The sequence below is a fragment of the Anomalospiza imberbis genome, chromosome 13, assembly GCF_031753505.1.
Source record: "Anomalospiza imberbis isolate Cuckoo-Finch-1a 21T00152 chromosome 13, ASM3175350v1, whole genome shotgun sequence".
NCBI classification, from domain to species: Eukaryota; Metazoa; Chordata; class Aves; order Passeriformes; family Viduidae; genus Anomalospiza; species Anomalospiza imberbis.
Window position 1 is genome coordinate 16890368 of NC_089693.1, and position 21530 is coordinate 16911897.

The 21530-nt window shown below is 42.1% G+C and overlaps 2 protein-coding genes across 6 annotated transcripts in view; one reads left to right on the forward strand and one right to left on the reverse strand.

The window, feature by feature from the left end:
• Positions 1–423: 423 nt before the first annotated feature.
• On the reverse strand, positions 424–12608 carry RPS27L (ribosomal protein S27 like). Of its 2 annotated transcripts, none has more exons than XM_068204227.1 (4): positions 12566–12608; positions 4405–4513; positions 2016–2126; positions 424–913 (listed from the first exon to the last, which is right to left on the reverse strand). In XM_068204227.1, exons 2-4 carry the CDS (start codon positions 4421–4423, stop codon positions 885–887), a joined length of 159 nt encoding a protein of 52 aa, XP_068060328.1. In that variant the 5' UTR covers positions 4424–4513; positions 12566–12608; the 3' UTR covers positions 424–884. The 2 variants fall into 2 exon arrangements, with proteins under 2 accessions (XP_068060328.1, XP_068060327.1); XM_068204226.1 differs by lacking the exon at positions 12566–12608 and adding an exon at positions 4773–4813.
• Positions 12453–21530, forward strand: part of RAB8B (RAB8B, member RAS oncogene family) — a 29191-nt gene continuing 20113 nt past the window's right edge. For 3 of the 4 annotated variants that reach the window (XR_011003863.1, XR_011003864.1, XM_068204224.1), the window contains exon 1: positions 12456–12674. Coding sequence is in view for 2 of the 4 variants with exons in the window: in XM_068204224.1 (XP_068060325.1) it covers positions 12551–12674 (124 nt within the window). In the remaining 2 variants the exon portion in view is untranslated. Of the gene's footprint in view, positions 12675–21530 lie in introns of all 4 variants that reach the window. The other variant, XM_068204225.1, reaches the window with a different exon arrangement.

Sequence of the window (21530 nt, forward strand, 5' to 3'; positions counted from 1 at the left end):
TAATAAAATAAGATATATGTAAGATTTTGTTTTAATGATTTCTCATGGTTAAAAACAAAATCCACTTTTAGCAGCCATTTAGAAAGACATGGCTTTCAAAAACTAATTAAACCCTTTTCCTTATTGCAAGAAGGCAATTATTTAATGCCAGTATTTAATACTGATAATATGCATGGGTTTGCTGTACTAGTGCCTAGATACCATTCACACCTCTTAGTGTAGTTCCATGACTTACAATTGCTTATATGCCAGTTGCCTTCTCTATACTGCATGTTTTCAGTGCTTTGCAAAGGACTACTCTCTTTTTTGTTGTTTTTTTTTTTGGATAGACATCTCAGTTTAGAGTACCAAGTACAGTCTTGAGATCAAATTAGCAGGAGGGAAAATCCATGCATTCCAGAGAAACAGCTGAACAGAGGTGAGTAACTTTTCATTTTTATTTATCACCATATTACCCAAGAGGGGGAAGGGACTACAGCAACACTGAAAGCAAATGAGCCATTTTAAATCTTACCTAGCTTTTGCAACCCTTGCAGTTATAGCAGCTGCAGTAGTAAAATACACAAAATGCATTTTGAAAGCAGTTTCTGTCACTATATGCATTACACTGCTGTAGTTCATGATTAGCAAGGAGAAGGATACAGGAAGTCCAAGGTTTTTATTGTTTAAACGTAAAATTATAAAAATAGAGCTTGGTTGTCTGCAAACTTACAGGAAAAACTTGCACTTCAGATCATTTATTGAAAAAGAGATTCCAGCAGATTAGTGAGCAGTAGCATGTAATTTGTACAAAATCAATCATAATTACATTGCTGTTGTAACAGGCATTTTTAAACTGGTAAGGCTTTCAGGAACACAGATCCAAAAATCACATACTGAACTGTTCAGTGTTGCTTTCTTCTAAATGAACAGCCTGCAAAGAAATCACATGAGTAGAGATATGAATAGTCCTTAAATTGTTAGACTGCCCTGAAAAATTGTCCATCCAATGTAAGTAGAAAAAATCATGGATTAAATTTAAATTTCATAAATTCCACCTCTTCATAAGAGGTGAAGATTTAGCACTGTAAGTCTTCTCTAGCTCAACCTGAACAACATGGCTGTCATGCAATTCATCTTAAAATAAGATTACGGTGCACTATTTTCTTCCAGATGCCTTTTAAAATTTCAGTCTACTGTTCCATCCCTTAGTGATAAAAACCCCAAACTGAAACAGCTGCTAAGTGTGTTGTTACCATTCCAACTACTCAACAGCCTTACTTCAGGTATTCTGTCCTCACATTTACTACCCCTGTGTAGTAGCACATTATACAAGCACTGCTATGTGTAATTTATATACATGCTTACCTTTTGCCCTTTAAACAAGAAATTAATAAAATCTGGATTAATTTTTACATTTTTTAAATCCTAAAGTGTTTCTAGTGCTTTTCGCACACCCCAGAATTGGGCTGCAATCAAAGATAATGGTTTTACAGAAATTATCTTTATATACATTATCAGTGGTTATTTGTTCCCTTATAATTTATATGAAACAAATTTTCTTTGAGCCAGGGAACTGCTTTACAGTAGGGCTGTTTAAAAACAAACAGGCAAGCCATTAGTGACTAGCAGTGGCACAGAATTACTTTAGCCTGGCAAAAGAACCCTACTCCTTTGATGGTGCTTTTGAACACTTTAAACACAGCTCAGAGTTAAACAGCAGTATTCATTACACAAGCTGAAGGGAATGACAAGTCACCTAAAATTAAGTGTGTTTGATGACAATGTAGGTGTTTAGCTGCCTGGCATATCTGTATGGCCATTTAAAAACAAAGAATCTGAAAAAAGTCACAATTTTGGGCCTATTAACAATGTTTCTAAGCCAATGTTTCTAACCAATGTTTCTGAGCCAACTCTAAGCAATTTGCAAAATCAGTGTTCCAGTACCAGTTTCCAAAATCCAAGCTAAAATATTTGCAGGCTCTAAAATGCATTTATGTAAGTGGCATATTTAGGCTGTGTAGCATTGCTCTTACCTTCTGTGAGCCTGGCTTTGCCCCCAGTTGGCTGACACAGGACAGTTGAGCACCCTACACACAGAACTACCGTTTGAGCATGGCTGAAGACAGTAGTGATCTTGTAGCATCCTGAAAAACAACATTATGAAACTTTCCACTGGGTATTTCTAGCATAATTTTTTATGTGTTAATTGAATCAGGTACTCTAAATACATTTGTCCAAAATGCATCTATATTTCATTACACAACACACCACGCCAAACTAAGCAAGCCATTGTTGTGCTCTAAAGTGCTTGCCTTTACTTACATGCATAGGAAAGCAAGTTAGCTAACAGGAACTGGTATGATTCCCATATGAAAATCAACAGGCCCTGCTGGCTGACAAGCCCTAGTTTGCCTATCATATCTCCTGTAAAGAAGTTCAGCAGTTCCAGATTAGCCTCCTCTGCTGAACAGAGGAACCCATGTAGCTGGAGAAATATTTAACTTGTAACAGTAGAACACTGCTGTTGACAAAGTCTGAAAGCTGGGAATATAAACACTGCTGTTCCAGTCTGTGTTTGCTTTCTGTTTAATAATTGGTACATATAAGGCTTGGTTGCATTCTATAAAACTAACATTATATTTAAATGGAAAGACTTGCACAGAATAACTTCACTAATTCCCTATGTGATGCTTTTGTCTACAACTTATAAATTCTATGACTTAAGAAAGGATGAGATCACTCATACATGGCTTAGAAACGGGATTTTCACTGTTTTTCAATTTTTTCCCTTGAAAAGTATTTTTAATTAGCCAAGAGGTATTTTTGGAGGGAGAAAACCTGTAAAGGATTTAATCTGTATGTGGAGATACAAAATAAATAAGTAAAGGTGAGCAGAGATTGCATTTTCACACATGTGGATCAGAAAGTTAAGACAGAATATATGGTGTGAGCAGGGTCCTGTGACAAAAAGTCTGCTTGGTAAGGAGAAGTACTGTTAGACAGAATAACAGATCTCTGTTTAAATCACAAACAGTAACTGTATAAATCTTTGTGAAAAACTGCTCAGAGCTAAAATTTAATCACAGCAAATTTTGTTTTTCCCCTGTGGAAGATGAACTTCCATGTTGATGAGTTTTTAATGTTTGTGGGTTTGGCAGGGAAATGAGCCCAAACCATTTGAGTACAAAGGCAGGAACTTCAATTCCACTGACCTAGGGACACTTAAGGCCATATGCTAATTTCAGTGCCTTGTGTATAGGATTCTATCATTACTGAAGCTCTCCTGCTTTGCTCTATATATCCCTCAAACACAAAAAACAATTAACCCAACAATAATGAAGATAACCAATGACCTATGGGCCTATGTTGACACTAACTGTATCACAGTGTATGCATTCATGTATACTGGTTTGAACAAAGTGTAAAAAAAACCCAAAAAAACCCAGAGGCTTAGCCTTCAACCCTGTATTCGTTTAAAAGCAACCACAGTTTACTTTCAAGCTGTTTAAATTAATTTACCTCACTTTAAGATGGAATATGTCTCAGAGCTTCTTAGAAAACTAGGCTACTAAGAAAGAACAAGATAGGAAAAACTGAGTACATCAACAATTCCCTGATTCTAAGCCAGGAAGATCACTATTGTATGTGTTTTCTTACTGCTAGAATCTTCTTATGCTGCAGCAGTTGCTAGGAAATTACCACACTGGGCAATATGGATGTAACTGTGCTGAATAAAAAAGCTGTTCACTGGTAGAGCACATTCCTGTCATGGTGCTACAAAATCCCATAGTTTAGTTTATAAAGGAGAAATTGATTACACACATGTCTCTGAACCAAAGTAATGAAGTTCTCTGAAAAGTGGACATAGGCAGCATCTTATAACCCTTGTATATGAGCTAGATGGCAGCTTAGCTCTTAACAGCACATGCAAAAAAAGGAGTCGTGTATGTTTTACTTTTATGTATATGTGCAGGATCCCTGCTTATATCCTTGTCAGAGGTTTTCCCAGTTGCTTTTCCAGAACTAATTTACAAAAGAAGGAAAACAATGTTGGCTTCTGTTTGAAATTTGTGCTATGGATACTTTAAGGCATCCATTTAATCTCACTTTTTATACATGTCAACCTGGGGGGTTGGGTTTTTCCCTACTTGCAAGGGTTTTATAGAGGAAAAAACCCAACTAAAGAAGCTCTTATGCCAGAACCTCCAGCAAAGAAAAGTCTGATTGTTTACATTAACTTTTCCAAAAGACTGAAAACACGTTTATTGTTAAAAAACCCAAAGCAATATACAGACCTTTTTCTCTACAGAATAGATAAATCAAACTCAGATAAGAAACAATAATCAACCATTATATGAAGATGAACAGTGTAAAAGATTGGTTTTGTTCCTTCCATAACGCATGAACATTTTAAATACTTACCTGGACATTTTACATCCATAAAGTAGGAGTTTGGGCTCTGCACAAGACGTTTCTTTTTGTGCTTCCTCTTCTCATCCTCTAAGGAGGGATGCACCAGGTCTTTGGCCAGCTGGGTGGGGCAAGAGGAAAAGCGCACCGGGCGTTACGCGGGCGCCGGGCCGGCGCCCCGGGGCTGCCCGAGCGCGGCCGCAGCCGCGCCCCGCCGGGGCCTCGGCGGCCGCCTGCGGCTCCCGGGAACCGCGGCGAGCCCGAGCGGCCGGAGACCGAGGACGGTCGCGTCCGCTCCGTCACCCCCCGCCCCGCAAGGTCCCCGCGGTGCCCGGGACAGGCGGCACCGGGCCCGGTGTAGCAGCCCGTAAACAACTCACAGGCATGTCCGCCGCCGGGCCGCCCCTTCCGCGCCGCGCCGCGGCCGCGCCTGTGCCGTGTGTCGGGGGCGGGACCGCCCCGCCGCCGAACAGCCGCGCGTGTGCCTCCCACACACCGCTGCGTGATACTGGCCTTTCGGGCTATCAGAGCCCTTTAGAGGTGCCCCGACTGCACGCTGGATGCTGACTAAATCGTCATTCGTATGGCACAGAATCCTAGAATTGTCAGGGTTGGAAGGCGCCTCTGGAGGTCATCCAGGCAGGGTCACCCAGAGCAGGTGACACAGGAGCGTGTCCAGGTGGGTTTGGAATGTCTCCAGAGAGGGACACTCCACAATCTCTCTGGGCAGCTGTTCCGGTGCTCTGCCAGCCGACACGTAAGTTCCTCCTCATGCTGAGATGAAATTGTCTGTGGTTTCGTTTATGGCTATTGCTCCTTGTCACATCACTGGGCACCACTGAAAAAAGTCTGGCACAATCCTCTTGGCACTTGCCCTGAAGATATTTATATGCGTTAATTAGATGTCTTCTCTGGTCTAACTGGCCCAGCTCCTGCTGTCTTTCCTCATAAGAAACATGCTCCAGACTCCTCATTATCTTTGTGGGCCTCTACAGGACCCTCTACCTGTCTTTCTTGTTCTGAGGAACCCAGAACTGAACATATGTATGTTGTTTCATAGTAAATGATACACTGCATGAAGTTGTACCCATGAGCATATTCTTTTGCAGTTTCCCACCCCAGTCAAAAAGAAAAAGGCAGAAGAATTTCTGTTAGTTTTCATTCATGTGCTTAAATAAATTTAGAGAACTTATGAGACATAAAAATATTGCAGATACTCGAAATTGAAAAAAAAACAAACTTTTTTTTTTTTTTTTTTTTTTTTTTTTAAGTAACAGGCTGAGTGTTTTGTCTGTAAGTCAGTAATCACAAATGTAATCTGTAAAATCACGTGTATTTATCCTGGAACATTTAGAAGTGTAGTTCAATAGAAATCCTCCTGGTGGCACGAGAGACCTTACAAAAATCACTTGGTATGAAGTCTTCCCAAAAGTCTAACGGGAACGTGTCGGGACACTCCCTTTCTGAGAGGGAACTGATGCATTTAGCAAAACTTACTTGAAAAGTTTGCCACGAGCACAGGTGAGGATGTAATTTCACAGAGGCATATCGCTCTGACAACAATATTCTCAAGGCTGGCCTTGGTCTCTCCAGTGCTGACACTATAACAACTTTCAAAATACTTTCCACCCCAAACTCTTACATTATTCTGCCAGCATAGCCCCATGTGTTGCAGTGCTCCAAGCCATTATGCTGGTTTTCCTCTTCTCACTGTCACAGCCTTGTAACACTGTAATGCTGTGTTAGCGCTTTTCCTTACGCGCTGGTGTGGTGATGACACACAGATAGAGGTATTTTGGAAGTATTTCTTGTTGTATCATGGGGAATTTAATAGGAAGGGCTCTGACTCATACTTTCCTCTGCATGCTGTCCTGTGAAGCTAAGAACATAAACCAGTTACCAGCACAGAGTCAGTTCTTGTGTCTTTGCTGTTCCTACTACCTTCCTGTCCTTTTCAAATGCATGTTATTTATGTGCAAGCAGAATGGAAAGAGGATAATTGCTTAAGGCTTTTGATTTAGTATCTGAAGGAGAGTTATATTTTTCTGTGTTAAATAAAACACCATGTATAAAGCACTACTTAAAATAAAATAGAGCTTCTGAAGTGCCATACTTCTTCACCTCTTCCTCCTAGCTTTCCCTTAGAGCTCTTTGCTGCAAAGAACCTCTGGTGCCTGAGGAAAACTTTAGAGTCACATTAGAAATTGGCTTCCATGGAAGGAAGGGCACACAGGATAATGTGAAAACAGGATGTGTTTTGGACACATCCCTCTGGTTCTCTATTTTGGTTTTGCTTGTAGATTCATTTCCTTTTTGTAACAGCTTGTAGTTCAGTGACCTGCTGTATGAGTAAATTCTAATGCATTACCTTTAATCTTACAATTTAAGCTTTTTGTGAAGTGTTTTCTTTAGAGAACAGAAATGCAGTACTGAGTTGAAGTGTCAGTTAGCAAGGAGAGAAATGCTGCCTGTACAAGAGTGGTTTGGCCTACTGAGACACAGATAGAGTCAGGTCTATGAGAACAACTTCCTCTTTTCAGCCTTCTCCCAGCAAGCAAGGACTTTGATCTCACTTTAGAAAAAAAAAAAATAAAAGAAACTTTATCTGTCTGCTAGAATGACAACAGAAAAATTCCAGAAGTTGATCTGGAAATGTTTTAAAACAACATAATGTCAGTTGTGTTTTCTCCTGCGTTGTGAGTGTCAGTCTCGCGTGTTTGAAAGCTGAATCTGCCTCTGAGGACGCGTTGTGGTGGGTTCCTGCTGGGCTGGGACAGCCTGCAAGCCCTCACTGTGATGAGCACCTGCTGCCCTGGTACTGCTTTTTTCTGCTCCATTCGTGGTCTTCTGCACCTGAATTTGGGTAGCTCCTTAGGATTTGCTATCTGATGGCTTTTGGAAGGTTTTACTACAGAACCTTGTATAAACTGCCTGTGGTCACTGACAAAATGTGTAGTGACTGATTTTGAAAACCCAAATTCACCCTACTAATGTTCATAGTGGTTGTCTAGAATACTAAAATGGGGATGGGTGGCTCTGTAATGCTATTTTTAAGAGCATTTAGATTTCTTTTTGATAACCCCCTTTAAGCTGCACTCAAAATAAGTTCACTTTGAGTGGCATGTTTGATCCAGAATGTGGCCTGTCTGTGGTTTTGCCTATACTGCAGAATTAGTTTTAATTGATTGTAAACTAATGGTGTAAACTGTGGCATGTAATAATTTGGTTTAAATATGCTTGTGCTCAGATAGTTTAGATTAGCAGTGGAAACTGAAGAAAGTCCACTTTTAGCACTACTGTAAGAGCAAACTTTGAAAATTAATTCATTTTACATTTTACGGATTTTACAGATAAGAATCTTACAGTGTTTTTTCCTTCTGGAATTGAACTGTACATACTTTGTGTAATTTTTTTTCCCATAATGACTTCATTTAACCTCTTCTATATAAAGTTCTGCAGTATATACACCTGGAAAATTAATACATTTAGATCACTACAGTAAAGGAGAGTACTCTTCTTTGTACATTAAACCAATGCATTGATCTTAAAACTAGGAGTTGAAAGCAGGACATATCAACCTATCAAATGCAGTAAGACAAAGTGTAGAATGAGCATAGAAGTACCCATCTTCTAGTGAAATAAGTGAAAGACTTGTTTACTGGAAACAGGTAATAAGTGACTTTTCGTAAAAGGAGTGTCACATGATAGTCATCTACAGTAATGAATTCCAGAGGCACCTGCCAAAGTCAGAGTTGTTAGAGATATGCATCAAAAATATGATTTTATTGGGTAGCAGAGTTCAAAAGCTAAGGAGCAAAGCTCATGTTAATGACTCGTGGTTAGGTGGCATTCAGGGCAGGACTGCCTCATAAGATTATTGTTGGCAGGACTTGGGCCCGTTGATTCCAGTTAGTGCCAAAATAAGAGGATCTTAGTTCTACCACCATGTTTTAAACTCTGTTGGTTTTTTTAATGTTGTACTTAAGCAGTTAAGATGCAGAATTTTCTACAATTTTGTGTGCATTGAGAAGAGCTTAACTGAAAATATTTTTTCACACAGTTGTCTTTTTACCTAACCAATCTCACCTTTGAACTAAAGGGGAAAAAGGATCTTTGAAAGCTAGAAGTAAGGATGTCTACCATTTGAGAAACTAAAAATGAGAGTGGGAATGAAGTAGCAATATAATCTGGTTTTTTCTTTAAAATGTAGGTGTTGGTAAAAAAGTGTCTTCTGGCTTTTTTATGTGTATGTAAAGATTTTTGAACTTTGTGCATATGAGTAGAGGCCATCATTACCTTTTGCTATTCCTATTAGTTCCTTTTTTGAACTGAGGGCTTTAACAGATGCACTTTACCTACACCCCAGTGACTAATGGAATTCTGCCATACCTTGATTAGCACTCACCTGTGTATTGGATAAGCTCGAACTATGATACTGATCTCCTTTTATGACCAGACGACCTGCCTAGTGGGTGAGGGAAAGGCTGTGCAGTCTGCCTGGACTTCAGGAAGCCTTTGGCACTGCCTCCCACAGCAGTCTCCTGGAGAAGCTGGCAGCCCGTGGCATGGACAGGAGCGCTCTTTGCTGGGTTAAAAACTGTCTGGATGTCTGGGCCCAGAGGATGGTGGTGAATGGTGCCAGATCCAGCTGGGACCAGTCACTAGTGGTGTTTCCCGGGGTACTGGGTACTGGGCCCGGTCCTTTTTGAGGTCTTTATTGATGATCTGGATGACAGGATTGAGGGCACCCTTAGGAAGTTCATGGACAACATGAAGTTGGATGGGAGTGTTGATTTGCTGGAGGACAAAAAGGCTCTGCAGAGGGATCAGGACCGGCTGGATCTGGTGCCAAGCCCAGCTGTATGAGGTTCAACAAGGCCAAGTGCTGGGTCCTGTCCTTGGGTCACAACAACCCCTGCAGCTCGTTGCAGCAATACCCACAACAACTACAGGCTGGGGCAGAGGGGCTGGAAATCTGCCCAGCAGAAAAGAGCCTGGGAGTGCCTGTTGACAGGGGCTCAACATGAGCCCAGGTGGGCAAAAAGGCCAATGGCACCTGGGCTGTCCCAGCAATGGTGTGTCCACCAGGACCAGGACAGTGACCACGGTCGTGTGCTGGGGGCACATCCAGTGGGCTCCTCAATTCAGGAGAGACCTTGAAGTGCTGGAGTGAGTCCAAAGAAGGACAGCAGAGCTGGGAAGGGTCTGGAGCAAAAGTCTGATGAGGAACAGGTGGGGCAGCTGGGGGTGTTTAGCCTGGAGAAAAGGAGGCTCAGGGGTGAACTGATCGCTTAGCACTGTTGAAAGGAGGGTGTAGTAGGGTGAGGATCAGGTTCTCCTCCCAGGGAACAAGTGACAGGATGAGAGGACATGGCCTCAAGCTGCTCCAGGGCAGGTTTCGGGTGGACATTGGGAAGAATTTCTTCACAGAAACAGTGATTAGACATTGGAATGGGCTGCCCAGGGAGGTGATGGAGTCATTATCCCTGGAAGTGTTCAGAAAAGGACTGGAGATGGCACTATGTGCTCTGGCTTAGTTGACAAGGTGGTATTTGGTCAAGGGTTGGACTCAGTGATCTCAGAGCTCTTTTCAAACCTTAATCATTCTGTGATTCTATTCAGGCAAAATGATAGGGTAGTAATTTAGTGATTGTAAAGGGTTTTAAAATTCTGCTTTTTTGAAATGTACAAAGCAGAATCAAACTGTTACAGTCCCATCTGCTCTTACATAGTGACAAAAGGTAAACCACAGTTTCAAATCTGTTCTATTTCCTACATGTTCAATGTTCCCCTCAGAGGTTCTCCCATGCCAGAAAAGAAAAAGAATTTTTGAACTAATTGACTGCAATGCAATATAAACCAAATGTTAACTTTTCCAATTTGGAAACAAAGACTGGATTCCAAAGTGTTTGCATGGAACAGGTATCATAGAGGTGTGGATATTGAACATTAACAGCTTTGATAGTACTCCTCAAAGTTTTACTAACATATTACAAGGTATACAATTGAACAATTACAGGATTTTTTCATATTCTAGAAAATAAAAATTGCAACTTAATTTTTCTGTCTTGTTTTTAAAGTTCGTGGTTAAATAAACATCTGTCCCTTGAATGTGGCAAACTGGCACTTTTCCAAATCAGAACAGAACGCGCCATTGCAAAGCACCAGTGTAATTGACGAGGGAAGTAATTTGCATTATTTTTCTATAAAAATACTCTTGAGTAACAGATGGCGATCACAAACATATTGCTCCAGAGACATATGAAAGCCTACGTGTTCCATAAAACTCAAGAGTGAATATTGACCCCAAAATTCTCTCTTCAATGCTGAAGTGTGTTTGTGTAGTAATCTTCAGCATGGCCATAATTACAGTACATGTCTCTGAAAGTACAGCTACAGGAAAATATTTCAGAGAGTAGGTTTTCATTTGCAGTTTCCTATAATCCAATTATTCTTGTTAGACTGAAGTAATTAACCAATTTGTTCTGACTGCTTTGGTGCCAGGTTGCCATTATAATTTATAAACTCAATTATTGTAATAAGTAGTGCGACAACTCATTTTAACATTTAAACAGCCCACCTGCTAATTATACAGTACAAAAATGATCCAAGCAGCCATGTTTCCAAATTCTGGCCTGAACTAGGCAGAGGTCCACAGCTGTGTTAAAAAAAAAAAAGAATTGGCAATTCCCCCATCCTTGATTTGCACCTTTCATTCTCCTCTATCAGATGATATCCTGGTCTTCCAGAGGTCTCAATCAAACAATTATTGTAAATAAGAATATTTTTTTCACTGGAATTATGATGAAGCACATAAATGTATAGATATAAAATTAGATTTTGATCCAATTAACTGGAAATTAGATTAGCATTCATGACAAGCTCTTGCTGAATTCACCTTGTACAGAGTTTTACATCACATCTGTCAATGGATTTTTCATGCTATTGGCTGGGATTACCACCAAACCGAGGCCCTTAACGGGGAAAATTTGGATAATTGATAACTGGGAGCAGAATACCTTAAGCTTTTTCAAGGATTATAATGGCTGAAGGTATTTGTTTGGAGTAATTCCTCAGTGCACAAATACAGCATTAGCCAGGCGTCAGACTAGCTTGGTCCCATTTCACCCCATCAAATTGTTGGTTAATATCATGAGGTGATTTTTTGTCTGCTTGCTGGAGGCTAGCCATGTATGAGAGAGCTTTAATATTCAAAACTAATTTTGTTTGATTTTCTATAGAACTCAGCATAAATATTTGCTGAGTTAACACACATAGAAAAAAAAACCAATGCAAAAGTGAGAAAGGACCATTTACAGTAGGCTGGGTTATAACTAAGAGAAACTTTAATGAATGATTTGGGGAAATCTTTGTTCTGTTTTTGCTAAGAGGGAACTGAGAACTGTTCTAGTGATTTGTAGTGTTAGAGTTCTGTTTATAGCTTGTCTGAAGGCTACAATTTTTAGATTAAATTAAAGCAGTAAGTCCTTGTTTTCATTTTGAAGTGTTTCAGTAGTGCTATTTATGTTTATAGTGCCTTGTGACATGCTGTGGGGAACACACTATAATGAATACATAATGAGGCTGCCTCACCCCAAGAGATTATTAGTGGAAAAAAGATTGGGGAAAGCGTTTCAACTGTTCTAGAGTAGGTATCTTATCGTCGAATAGCCCCGTTTGCAGTGTTACGTGAGACAGCGTGGAAATAATTTTTGTGTTGTGTGCACAAGTTTCTTTCGGAGTTGACATGCCCAGAGCAACATGTAAACTTCTGAGGTCACACACTAGACTCACTTATTGGTGACGTGACAGAATGATGCCATTATTTAACCTGAACGCATAGTACATGACTCTGCTTACAACTCCTGCTCGGGTCGAGCGAGAACTGAGCCCCGTGGGACGCGGCCATGCGATCGCTCAGCGACAGCAGCGCCCCGAGCGCCGCGGGTGAGCGCCGGGCCCGCGGACCACAGCCCCCGTCGGGCCCGGCGGTTCCGGCGCCGTGACGCGCCCGCGGCACCGCCTCCGCCCGCCCCTGCTTCCCTTCCTTCCCTTCCTTCCCTTCCCTCCCCTCCCGGCCCTCCCGCCGGAGTCCCGCCCTCCTTCCGTCCCGCGTTCGCCCCCTCCTGCTGCGGCGGCGAGCCGAGCCCAGGCGAAGATGGCGAAGACTTACGACTATCTGTTCAAGCTGCTGCTGATCGGGGACTCGGGCGTGGGCAAGACCTGCCTGCTCTTCCGCTTCAGCGAGGACGCCTTCAACACCACCTTCATCTCCACCATCGGTGAGCGGCCGCGCCCGCGGCCGGGCGTCGCCATCCCGGCGGGAGAGGGGTCCTGCCCGGGGCCGAGCGGGGAAGGAGGGAGGGAAGGGCCGGGGGCGCCGCCCGTCTCGCCGCCCGGGGTCGGGCCGTGCCGGGCCCCGCGCGGGACCAGGGGCCGGGGCCGCGGTAGCTCAGCGCGGCAGCGCCCGGGAGGGATTGTCCGGCGGGGGAGGGTGCCGCGGCCCTGGCGGGGCCCGCAGGGTGCGATCCGCTCCTGCGGCGGCCCCGGCGCCTGCCGTGCCCGCCGCAGCAACAGTTGGGCCGGGCCGGGCCGGGCCGGGCCGTGCTGCGCTCCCGCCGCTATTGTGCCGAGCGCGGAGCCCGCAACCCCTGGCCGGGGCGATCGGAGCCCGCAGCCCCTGGCCGGGGCGATCGGAGCCCGCAGCCCCTGGCCGGGGCGATCGGAGCCCGCAGCCCCTGGCCGGGGCGATCGGAGCCCGCAGCCCCTGGCCGGGGCGATCGGAGCCCGCAGCCCCTGGCCGGGGCGATCGGAGCCCGCAGCCCCTGGCCGGGGCGATCGCAGCCCCTGGCCGGGGCGATCGCAGACCGCAGCCCCTGGCCGGGGCGATCGGAGCCCGCAGCCCCTGGCCGGGGCGATCGGAGCCCGCAGCCCCTGGCCGGGGCGATCGCAGCCCCTGGCCGGGGCGATCGCAGCCCGCAGCCCCTGGCCGGGGCGATCGCAGCCCGCAGCGCTGCCGGCCTCGGGCAGAACCGCGGCTTCCTGGACTCTCCCGGTGTGGGGCGTCTCGTGTTGAGGTGCAAACGTTCAGAAAGCGGCGGAGGGCAGGGGTTGCTGGAGCTGCCTGTGTGTGGATCGTGCCGAGCTGCACGGTGGCAGTGACTGAACGCTCTGGGCAGGTGGTTCAACTCTCACTTCTTCCCTCCACACTTCTAATGCATATGTGTGCTCACGGTTTGGAGGTTTGGAGTCGTTCCTTACGAGCTTCTCAGTCGACTGTAGAAGCCCCTTAGTGAGCGGTAGGTGGAGGAACCTTCTCGACAAAAGTTGAGTTTTGTTCTAAATTTGGTTGTGAAAAAGGGTTTGTTTCTAAGCCTCTCTAACCTTGTTTAATGGCAGTGAGGTGTGATATATCAAAGCAGGTTGTTGTGACTTATATTTTTGTAAGATTTGTCAGTTTTAAAATACTTCGCTGAAATAAACATAAACAAAATTTCTAAGGCCTTCACTGAAATAGAATTGAATTGAAACTACAGTGTGGCATGACTTGAGATTTATGTTCAGCTACTTGTAGCTGAGGTCACTTTTAAAGTGAAGCGTTTTGGGGTGAAGGGGAAAAGTGCAGTGGAGGTTAATAGTATTTAGGAGGGCAAAATTAATGCTGACTTCAAAAAAATAACACTAGGAGAATGAGTAGACTCTCTTGACAAGAAATTATTTTAAAGATAAGGTGAAATAGGTGTAACTTGTTTTATGTTACCCTAATGCCCTGTCCTTTTCAGACATTTCATTGTGATGAATTTGGTGCATGAGGAAGAAACAATCTTTATTTAGGCACATATGATTGACTAAATTAGGTGTGGCATCATTTCTAATGCTTTAAGAACAGTTTTTCTGCATTTTTCTGGCACATTTCTCTCTGCAAACATTTTCAAAATGCTGTATCAGTAACACCAGCTGATTAAGGCCTGAGTAGCATTTTACCTTAAGAGGTAGTATTCTGTACCTGTGGTAGAATAAAAGGCTTAATAAACATTAATAAATGCTGTACCATTAAAAAAAAAAAGCCTACGTTGGCACAGTGCTGCTTCTTTATACTTCTAAAGAGATAGTGAACATAAATGGGTGTGTCTGTCTTCCAACCATTTTCTTGATGTTTCTTGAACTGCTCAGCCCCTTGATAGATTTTTTTTCTCACTGATTCACTTTGAAGTCTTGAGGACTGTGAATATGCTGTTGTTTTTTCTTACCTTACTCAGTAAATATAGGATTTGTTCTCATTTCCTTCCTTTATATTTTTTTGTGCAAGGGCCTTATTTTCAAAACAAGTCAGCTTGAAGAAACTTATTAATAACGGAGGCGTACTTTTAATTCCATGGGTAATAGTTGTGATTCCACAGTTATGTATTCCTTCTTATAGTTCTAGTCCCCTTTTATTTTTTAGCAAAGAACCTCCAAGGAGGAAAGTTGACAATGCAGGAAATAGTGAAACTGTTCATAAAAGTGCTGACTTATGCTCGAATAAAAATACTTGGAGTTTTTTCAATCTTTGTTGCGTATTGTGTGTGTTGCTGGTAGGTCTGTGATGCGGCTGTAATCTGTTCTTGAAGATGTGCTCGTGTGCCCTTTCTCTCTTCTTAACACTGGTTGATTTTACAGTCATAACTGGTCCATCTGATGAGCTTGGGGGAATTCCATTTTTAACAATTCTGCTTTTTTTCCGTGGCTGATAAGTCACAGTTAAGCGTGGTGTGGAGGGAGGCGCAGGGATGCAGCGCTGCTCCCAAACAGGCTGCCCTGCCAGTTCAAGTTTTAAGGTCCCCAGATGAGATTTCTCATTAAATACACAGAGTTTTCCTGGAGTATGAGCTGCCAGGCTGTTTGGTTTGTATGTTCTCCCTGAAGTGGATCCTGCAGTAGGGTGGTGCTTACGATGTGTGTTCAGTTAACAGTGATTTGTGATATTATGTGTCCTCAGTTCTCCTCTGTTGTGTCTCTGCTAACAAGATCAGACTTGGTTTTACTGTGGAAGTCTAAGAAGGCATATATTTGAGATGTGTTGACATCAGATTTTATTGTTTAATCTTATGTACTTACATGCTGTTTGTGAGATGAGTCATTTAGATGTTTTTTTTTTAACTATGGTGGGGTTAAATTTTTCACAGTTTCAACTTTTTTCTTAGATTTTAGGTGCAGAAGTTAAAACAATCTCTGTTGCCATGATGAAGGGGCCCACATCACATCCAAGTACCAGATAACTTCCTTATAATTTCCCACTCCGATTGTTCTTTAGTAGTTTAACCAGGATTAAACTACAGCACTCCAGTTACCAAAACAATGGAAACATTTTCCAAAAGGAAAAAAATAAAGTGGGAGGGAGATATGGAAATACTGTTTTATTCTAGAATAATTGTTTTACTTCTCCTCAATGTTCATATTATAGAAATAAGTCAGTAATGAATGTAGTTACTTTGTCATTGTACACAGTATATTCGTGTTATACTTCACAGATCCCCTTCTGTTTTGCTGTCATGCAAAACGTGCCTGTAAGGCTACAACACCCATGGAGATTGCTTGGAGGTTAGGAAATGCTCCTTTGACTTTTCTCCTTGAGACTTTGGTCATGCTTGTAATCATAATCAACGTTGGACTGGTTCAGGCAGCAGGGACTTCCAGCCTGGTGTCCAACAGTTGCATAAGAAGTGTGATAAAAGTGCAATGCATATGTATTTATAATTCATCAGACTTCTTTTATTCTTTTTTTGGGTGACTCTTGGTGCAAGAGCCTTTATGTCTTTGTCCTCACTACCTGGTATAACTAATACCTTCAGCAGAATTTCCCACCTATTATGAGAAGTGAACCAGTGACCTTTGGATTATTCAAAGCGACATATTTTCACTCTGTGAAAGCACAGATTGGCCTTAAGCAACTTTAGACATGACAGGCCCTTGTCCTTCAGCAGCTTTTAATTTTTTATACAGGGCTCTGTAGCTCTGTTAGAATTCTGAAAATGCTGGCAAGGCATAATGCTTGGTCCCTAGTGAGGATCAGCTTTTCACTGTCAACATGGAATAAAACTTCTTCTACAACGCGAGTGTGTTACGTAAGGTTGTGTTGTTTAGTTTGCTTTCTGAGTGGGAACTTCTGCTTTTGCACACTTGTACGTGGAAAGTAAAATGCAGTTGAGTCAGCTCATTTTCATACTTAACAACTCCTAAAGCAAAACTTATCTTGGAATATCTCACGTGCATTTTGCTAGTAGTTCCAGTGCGAAACACAAGAATCAGAAGCATTAATTTAGCCGTTCCTAAGTATCTTAACTTGTTGTTCAAGTAGTGCTGTCTGGTAAAACTAGATTCAGTTTATAATTTGAAATAATAAGGTTTATTTTTTGCATTCCTTTCAGCTTTTTTGTATCAACTGGTTTCTATGAGAGTAAAGTCAAATCTTTGTAGCTGATGGCATTTCTGATTTAGTACAAAGGCTTGCTGACAGAAACAAAATTTGTCGTATTTATTTTTTTAATCCAGGATGATATCAGCAATTGGCAGGAAGTTGCTCACAAGATAGTACTATATCTGAGAGTTGAAACCATTTGTTGATTTTACAGAAGTAACTTTTCCTTAGTCTACATCTTCCAAAATAGGACACTACTCTGGCAGGCAAGCACGTGTGTGCTGACCTTTGAACACTTCGATGAAAATCCTTTGTCAAGCAAAATTACCAGCTTCCCTTTTACAGTGAAATTTCCATGTCTGTAATGTGTAATGGAAATTGTTTTAGTGTATTCAAGTCAAATCATGCCTCATTGAATATTTCTACTCTTCTTCTTCACAGTTACTTATTTCTATGATGGACAAGGACTGATTGTTGCTTTCTTGGGGTTTGGGTTTTTGTTACCCACCCTCCCATTAAGCTTCACCATTTGCTGTCCTTAGCAAATCAATTTCTTTTGGGCTTCTCCAGATGGTGGGAGCTGTAGAAGAAAACACATCAATGATAGATGAGCAGGGAAGGGAAGGCAGGGAAGCATTGTCAGGAGTGCTTTATTAATGGCCATTACTGCAAACAGATTGTCATCTGGACTTTGCAGTGACTGAGGTGAGTTCACTCACACTCAGGTGGCACTGTTACACTTATCTGCAGAGTGGAAGTGTGTGTTCAAGGCTTGTGGGATCTGAGACTGGGGTATCTCTTTAGGACAGGGCTTGCAAAACAGTTTTGTGGAGGTAAATAGGAAAGTGGAATAATGAATCTATTTTCAAGGTCAGTGGTGGGTGGTCAGCCGAACAGAAAATTGTAGCTGAAGGTATAGCAGGTTAAAAGCATTGAAGTTTGTGTGTCTTGTAACTTTAAATTTGATTCTAACACCTAGCTGGCAGCAAAAGACATCTTAACTTTGATTTTCATCTGCTGGTGAGGTTGCAGTACCTTACTGTATTCTGCATCAAGCCAGCAATGGAGTTAAAATTGTTTGGCTTTTATTAAAAATGCTGCTGCAGCTTTTGTGTTGTGTGTTTTACTCTGAAACAGTGTGACAGATGTCTGAGTGTTGATGCCTATTTCTAATTGGCAGATGGAGGTCTGTCTTGGTTAAGTGTTACTGGTTTTTTGAGTGACGGGAGGGCAGTTTCGAGCTGCTTTTGTGACTTGGTTTGAATGCAAAGTTACTAACTTTTAATAAGGGTAGGAACAAATGTCTTGGTTGATGGATACAAGCTTTGAGATAGGTATTGAAGACACAGCTTTTGTTTGGGAATTTTTACTGTACTTTTTAGAATGGATTTCCTAGTCCTTCTGTAGCCTTTTAGTAGAAATATATCTTGGACTGTCTTACTTCAGAAATTAACTAAAATTCATAATAATAATAAGGCTAATACATGCAGTGTTTATAATGATGGTTTATTTCATGTTTTGTGGTAGAAGTTACATGGTTTTAATTCAAAGGATATTCTATTGTTTTTTATCTTTATTGGATGTTATGGTAGCTTAAGTGTCAAGTCATCTGGCTGACTAGATGTATAAAATAGCTCTGATGCTTTTCTAATGTGGATAAACTAGGAGTAACATCAATAAAGTTGGACTGTCAGGCTTTTGTACAGAGTTAGAATCATAGACTCAGGATATCCTGAGTTGGAATGAACACAGAAGGATCTTCAAGTCCATCTCCAGGCTGAACAGGCCAAGTGCTCTCAGCTGTTCCCCATAAGGTTTCTCCTCCAGACACTTCACCATCCTTGTGGCCCTCCTTTGGACCCTCTCTCAAGCTTTGTATCTTTCTTTTACTCTGGGACTCAAAACTTGGCCCTGAGGCTTTTAGTTGCCAGCCTTGCAACTCAAAACTTAGGTCAGTAACTTCCTGTCCCAACAGAGGTTGCAGTGAGTTGTAATTTAGTGCCTTTTAGAGGGTTTTAGACCAGCAATTGCATCTAATATCGGCTTAATCTTGTGGTTTATAGTAAACATTCCTGTTAAATGTAAGCTATGATTAGATTGTATGTCGTTAAAGGCATGTAAAGTACTGCATGTGTCGAAAGGCTTCTCCTCTAGGAACAGCAAACAGTTGACCAAGTTCAAGACGTGTTAATTTTGCTGCCATCACACAGACTCCTCTGCTTTGGGCACCAGAGGAAAAGCCTCCTGATGCTGAACGTCAGTGGCCTCCTCTTGTATGTGTGGCAACATCAAAAAGCATGTCAAGCAGGCTGGTCACTAGTAGGAGTCTGGCTCCACTGGAGATTCTGTTTTTCCCAATCTGGAGACTGGGAAAACCAGGCTGAGTATAAGAAATTGGGCCAAGCTGAAGTGTCTGTCAGCCAGGGAACACATACACTGCTTCCCCTGCCTCCACACCTCCCAGCAAAATCCTCCTTTCTTCCACCTGACAGAGAGCAATAGCTTTCCTTTACTGTGTCAAAATATCTTGTGTGTATGGTGTGACTTCTGCTGGGATTAAAGCTGGAGTAGCTCTTTCCAGGCATGGAAAGGAGGAAAAAGAAACAGAGAAACTGCCTGGGAGAACTTTTCTGACTTAGCAGAAGTGATGTAGAAACTACTTAGAACATGCAAAGCAGGAAAAGCAAATGAAGAAATAAAAGAATTAATTAAAATTAATTCATTAAAAGAACCTTGCAGGGTGTAGGAGAAGAAAACAGCTATGTGGCAGAAAGGAAAGTATGGCCTTTCTCAATAAGTTAGGTGGCTGTGCCTGTTAGTATAAGTAGTAAAAACCTTTCAAAAAAAGCCTATTTTGTCATTCATGTAAGAAGTTAAAGCAGCCCTTTTTCTCTCATGTCCTTAACTTCCCAAACAATCAAGCAAATGACAAACCAAAGCCCCCCATGCTTACTTGTCCCCATGGATAAAAATATGGGTTTAAAAAAGCCTCTGGTGGAAATGATGTTTTGGGCTGCTGAAAATGCTGTCTATAAAACTAACTTCAGTAACTTTAAACCTTCTGCTTTGACTTTTTGGCCTGATTTTGCTGCCTTGCTAGGTACTTCCTACACTTGCTTCTAACACAACTGTATTCAGACTCTAACTCAAATTCCTAGATTAGATTATTTATTTTAACAAAGATAATTCTTGCTGGAGGAGACACTTTGCTCTTCTTGGATCCTTTTGGACAGAGTGACAGTTGAAGCCAAGAGCTGTCTTACTGATATTGTTGATATGTGCTTTTTTTATTCTCTGTACTTTTTCTTCCAGTGTAAGCAGGTCAGTGCCCTCTAAAGTGAGTAGTGTTTGTGCATTCCTATAAAACTTCCAAAAATTTCATCTCTTCTGTCTTTACAGTGCTCATGTGTAACTTATACCTGCTCTAACATTATCCAATTTAACTAGTTTTTATCTCTGATGCTTTTGTAGCATCCCTGAACCTATCAAGGAGGTGTTTGGCAGTGTGAGTTGTTGTGCTGTAGCAGTGCTCACCTGTCCATACCAACTGTTCCCATGGTGTTTTCCATAGCTGTGTTAACTGTGCAGCTGGTGGGGTTTGTATGTGGTGCCAGGCAGGGCTGGAACAGAAGGTACAAAGTGCATTGTTTGAACTGTGTGAGGGCATCTTATCTGTAAGTAGTCATGGACTTGCCAGTTCTTGCTTTGCTTTGTGGATCTTGGGACACTCAGTGTGTTCACTTTTCATGTTTTGTTTAAAACAGAAGAGGTGCTACATGATTTTGAGGGGCCTTTTCTGGCCTCTCAAAATCTTTATTTCTTCACTCTGAACAACCAATTCATGTAGAGCCCTGAAACTTTTAAGAGGCTTTTTAAAGAAGAAGTGGCATCTCCATTTCTCATTGGCCAGACGTATAGATGGTACAGTATAGATGTACCAGGACCAAAAATGAGGGAACAAAACCAATCCTAATCTTTTTGGCCTGTTCTTTTTGTCACAGCTGAAGCTTGGTTTATGAATAATAAAAAATGAAATTTAAATCGTGGCGGCAAGGCAGTACTGATTGCACGAGACTTTTTAATAAGCCATTTTTCAACCTTTTGGATTCTTAAGATGCAAACTTTGGACAAAGTAATTATTTTTTGTCTTTTTCCTGACAGCAATATTCAGTTAGAGTTATTCTGGTTAAAGACATAATTTTCTATGTTTTCTACACCTACCAACAAAGATCGTTTGCAGGCAAGAGATTTGGGATCATTTTTTTTCCTGTTCTTGGAGGTTCCACTTTGGGGTTTGGGATTTTTTATGCTTGTTTTTTTTCTTGTCTTACCTATTAATTTATGCTTTTGATAAAGATCAATTACATGTCTTCTCATATTAAGCACTGGACTTCTGAAAGAGGAATCAAATTTTTGTATTCATAAGCCACCTTCTAGATGGGAAATCTGGTATTCTTACCCATTAAAGCATGTGGCAGAGGTTTTTTTCATGTTGTAGAAAGCTGCACACTGCACATCCTGGAGATATGAGGAAAAGAAGAGCTTCAAAGTAGATGAGAGATGCGCACGTCTCCCACAGCTGCATTGCAAGTTGAGTGAGTGTGGGATAGGGAGGGTCCCTGGGAGGTCACTGCAGCTGTTTCTCCTCCGTTGCCAGCCCTAGCTGGAGTGTGACATAGAGAGCAATTCCTGCCCCACTCACAGAGGAGATCTGGCTGGGAGTGCCTGTGCTCTCCGGTTG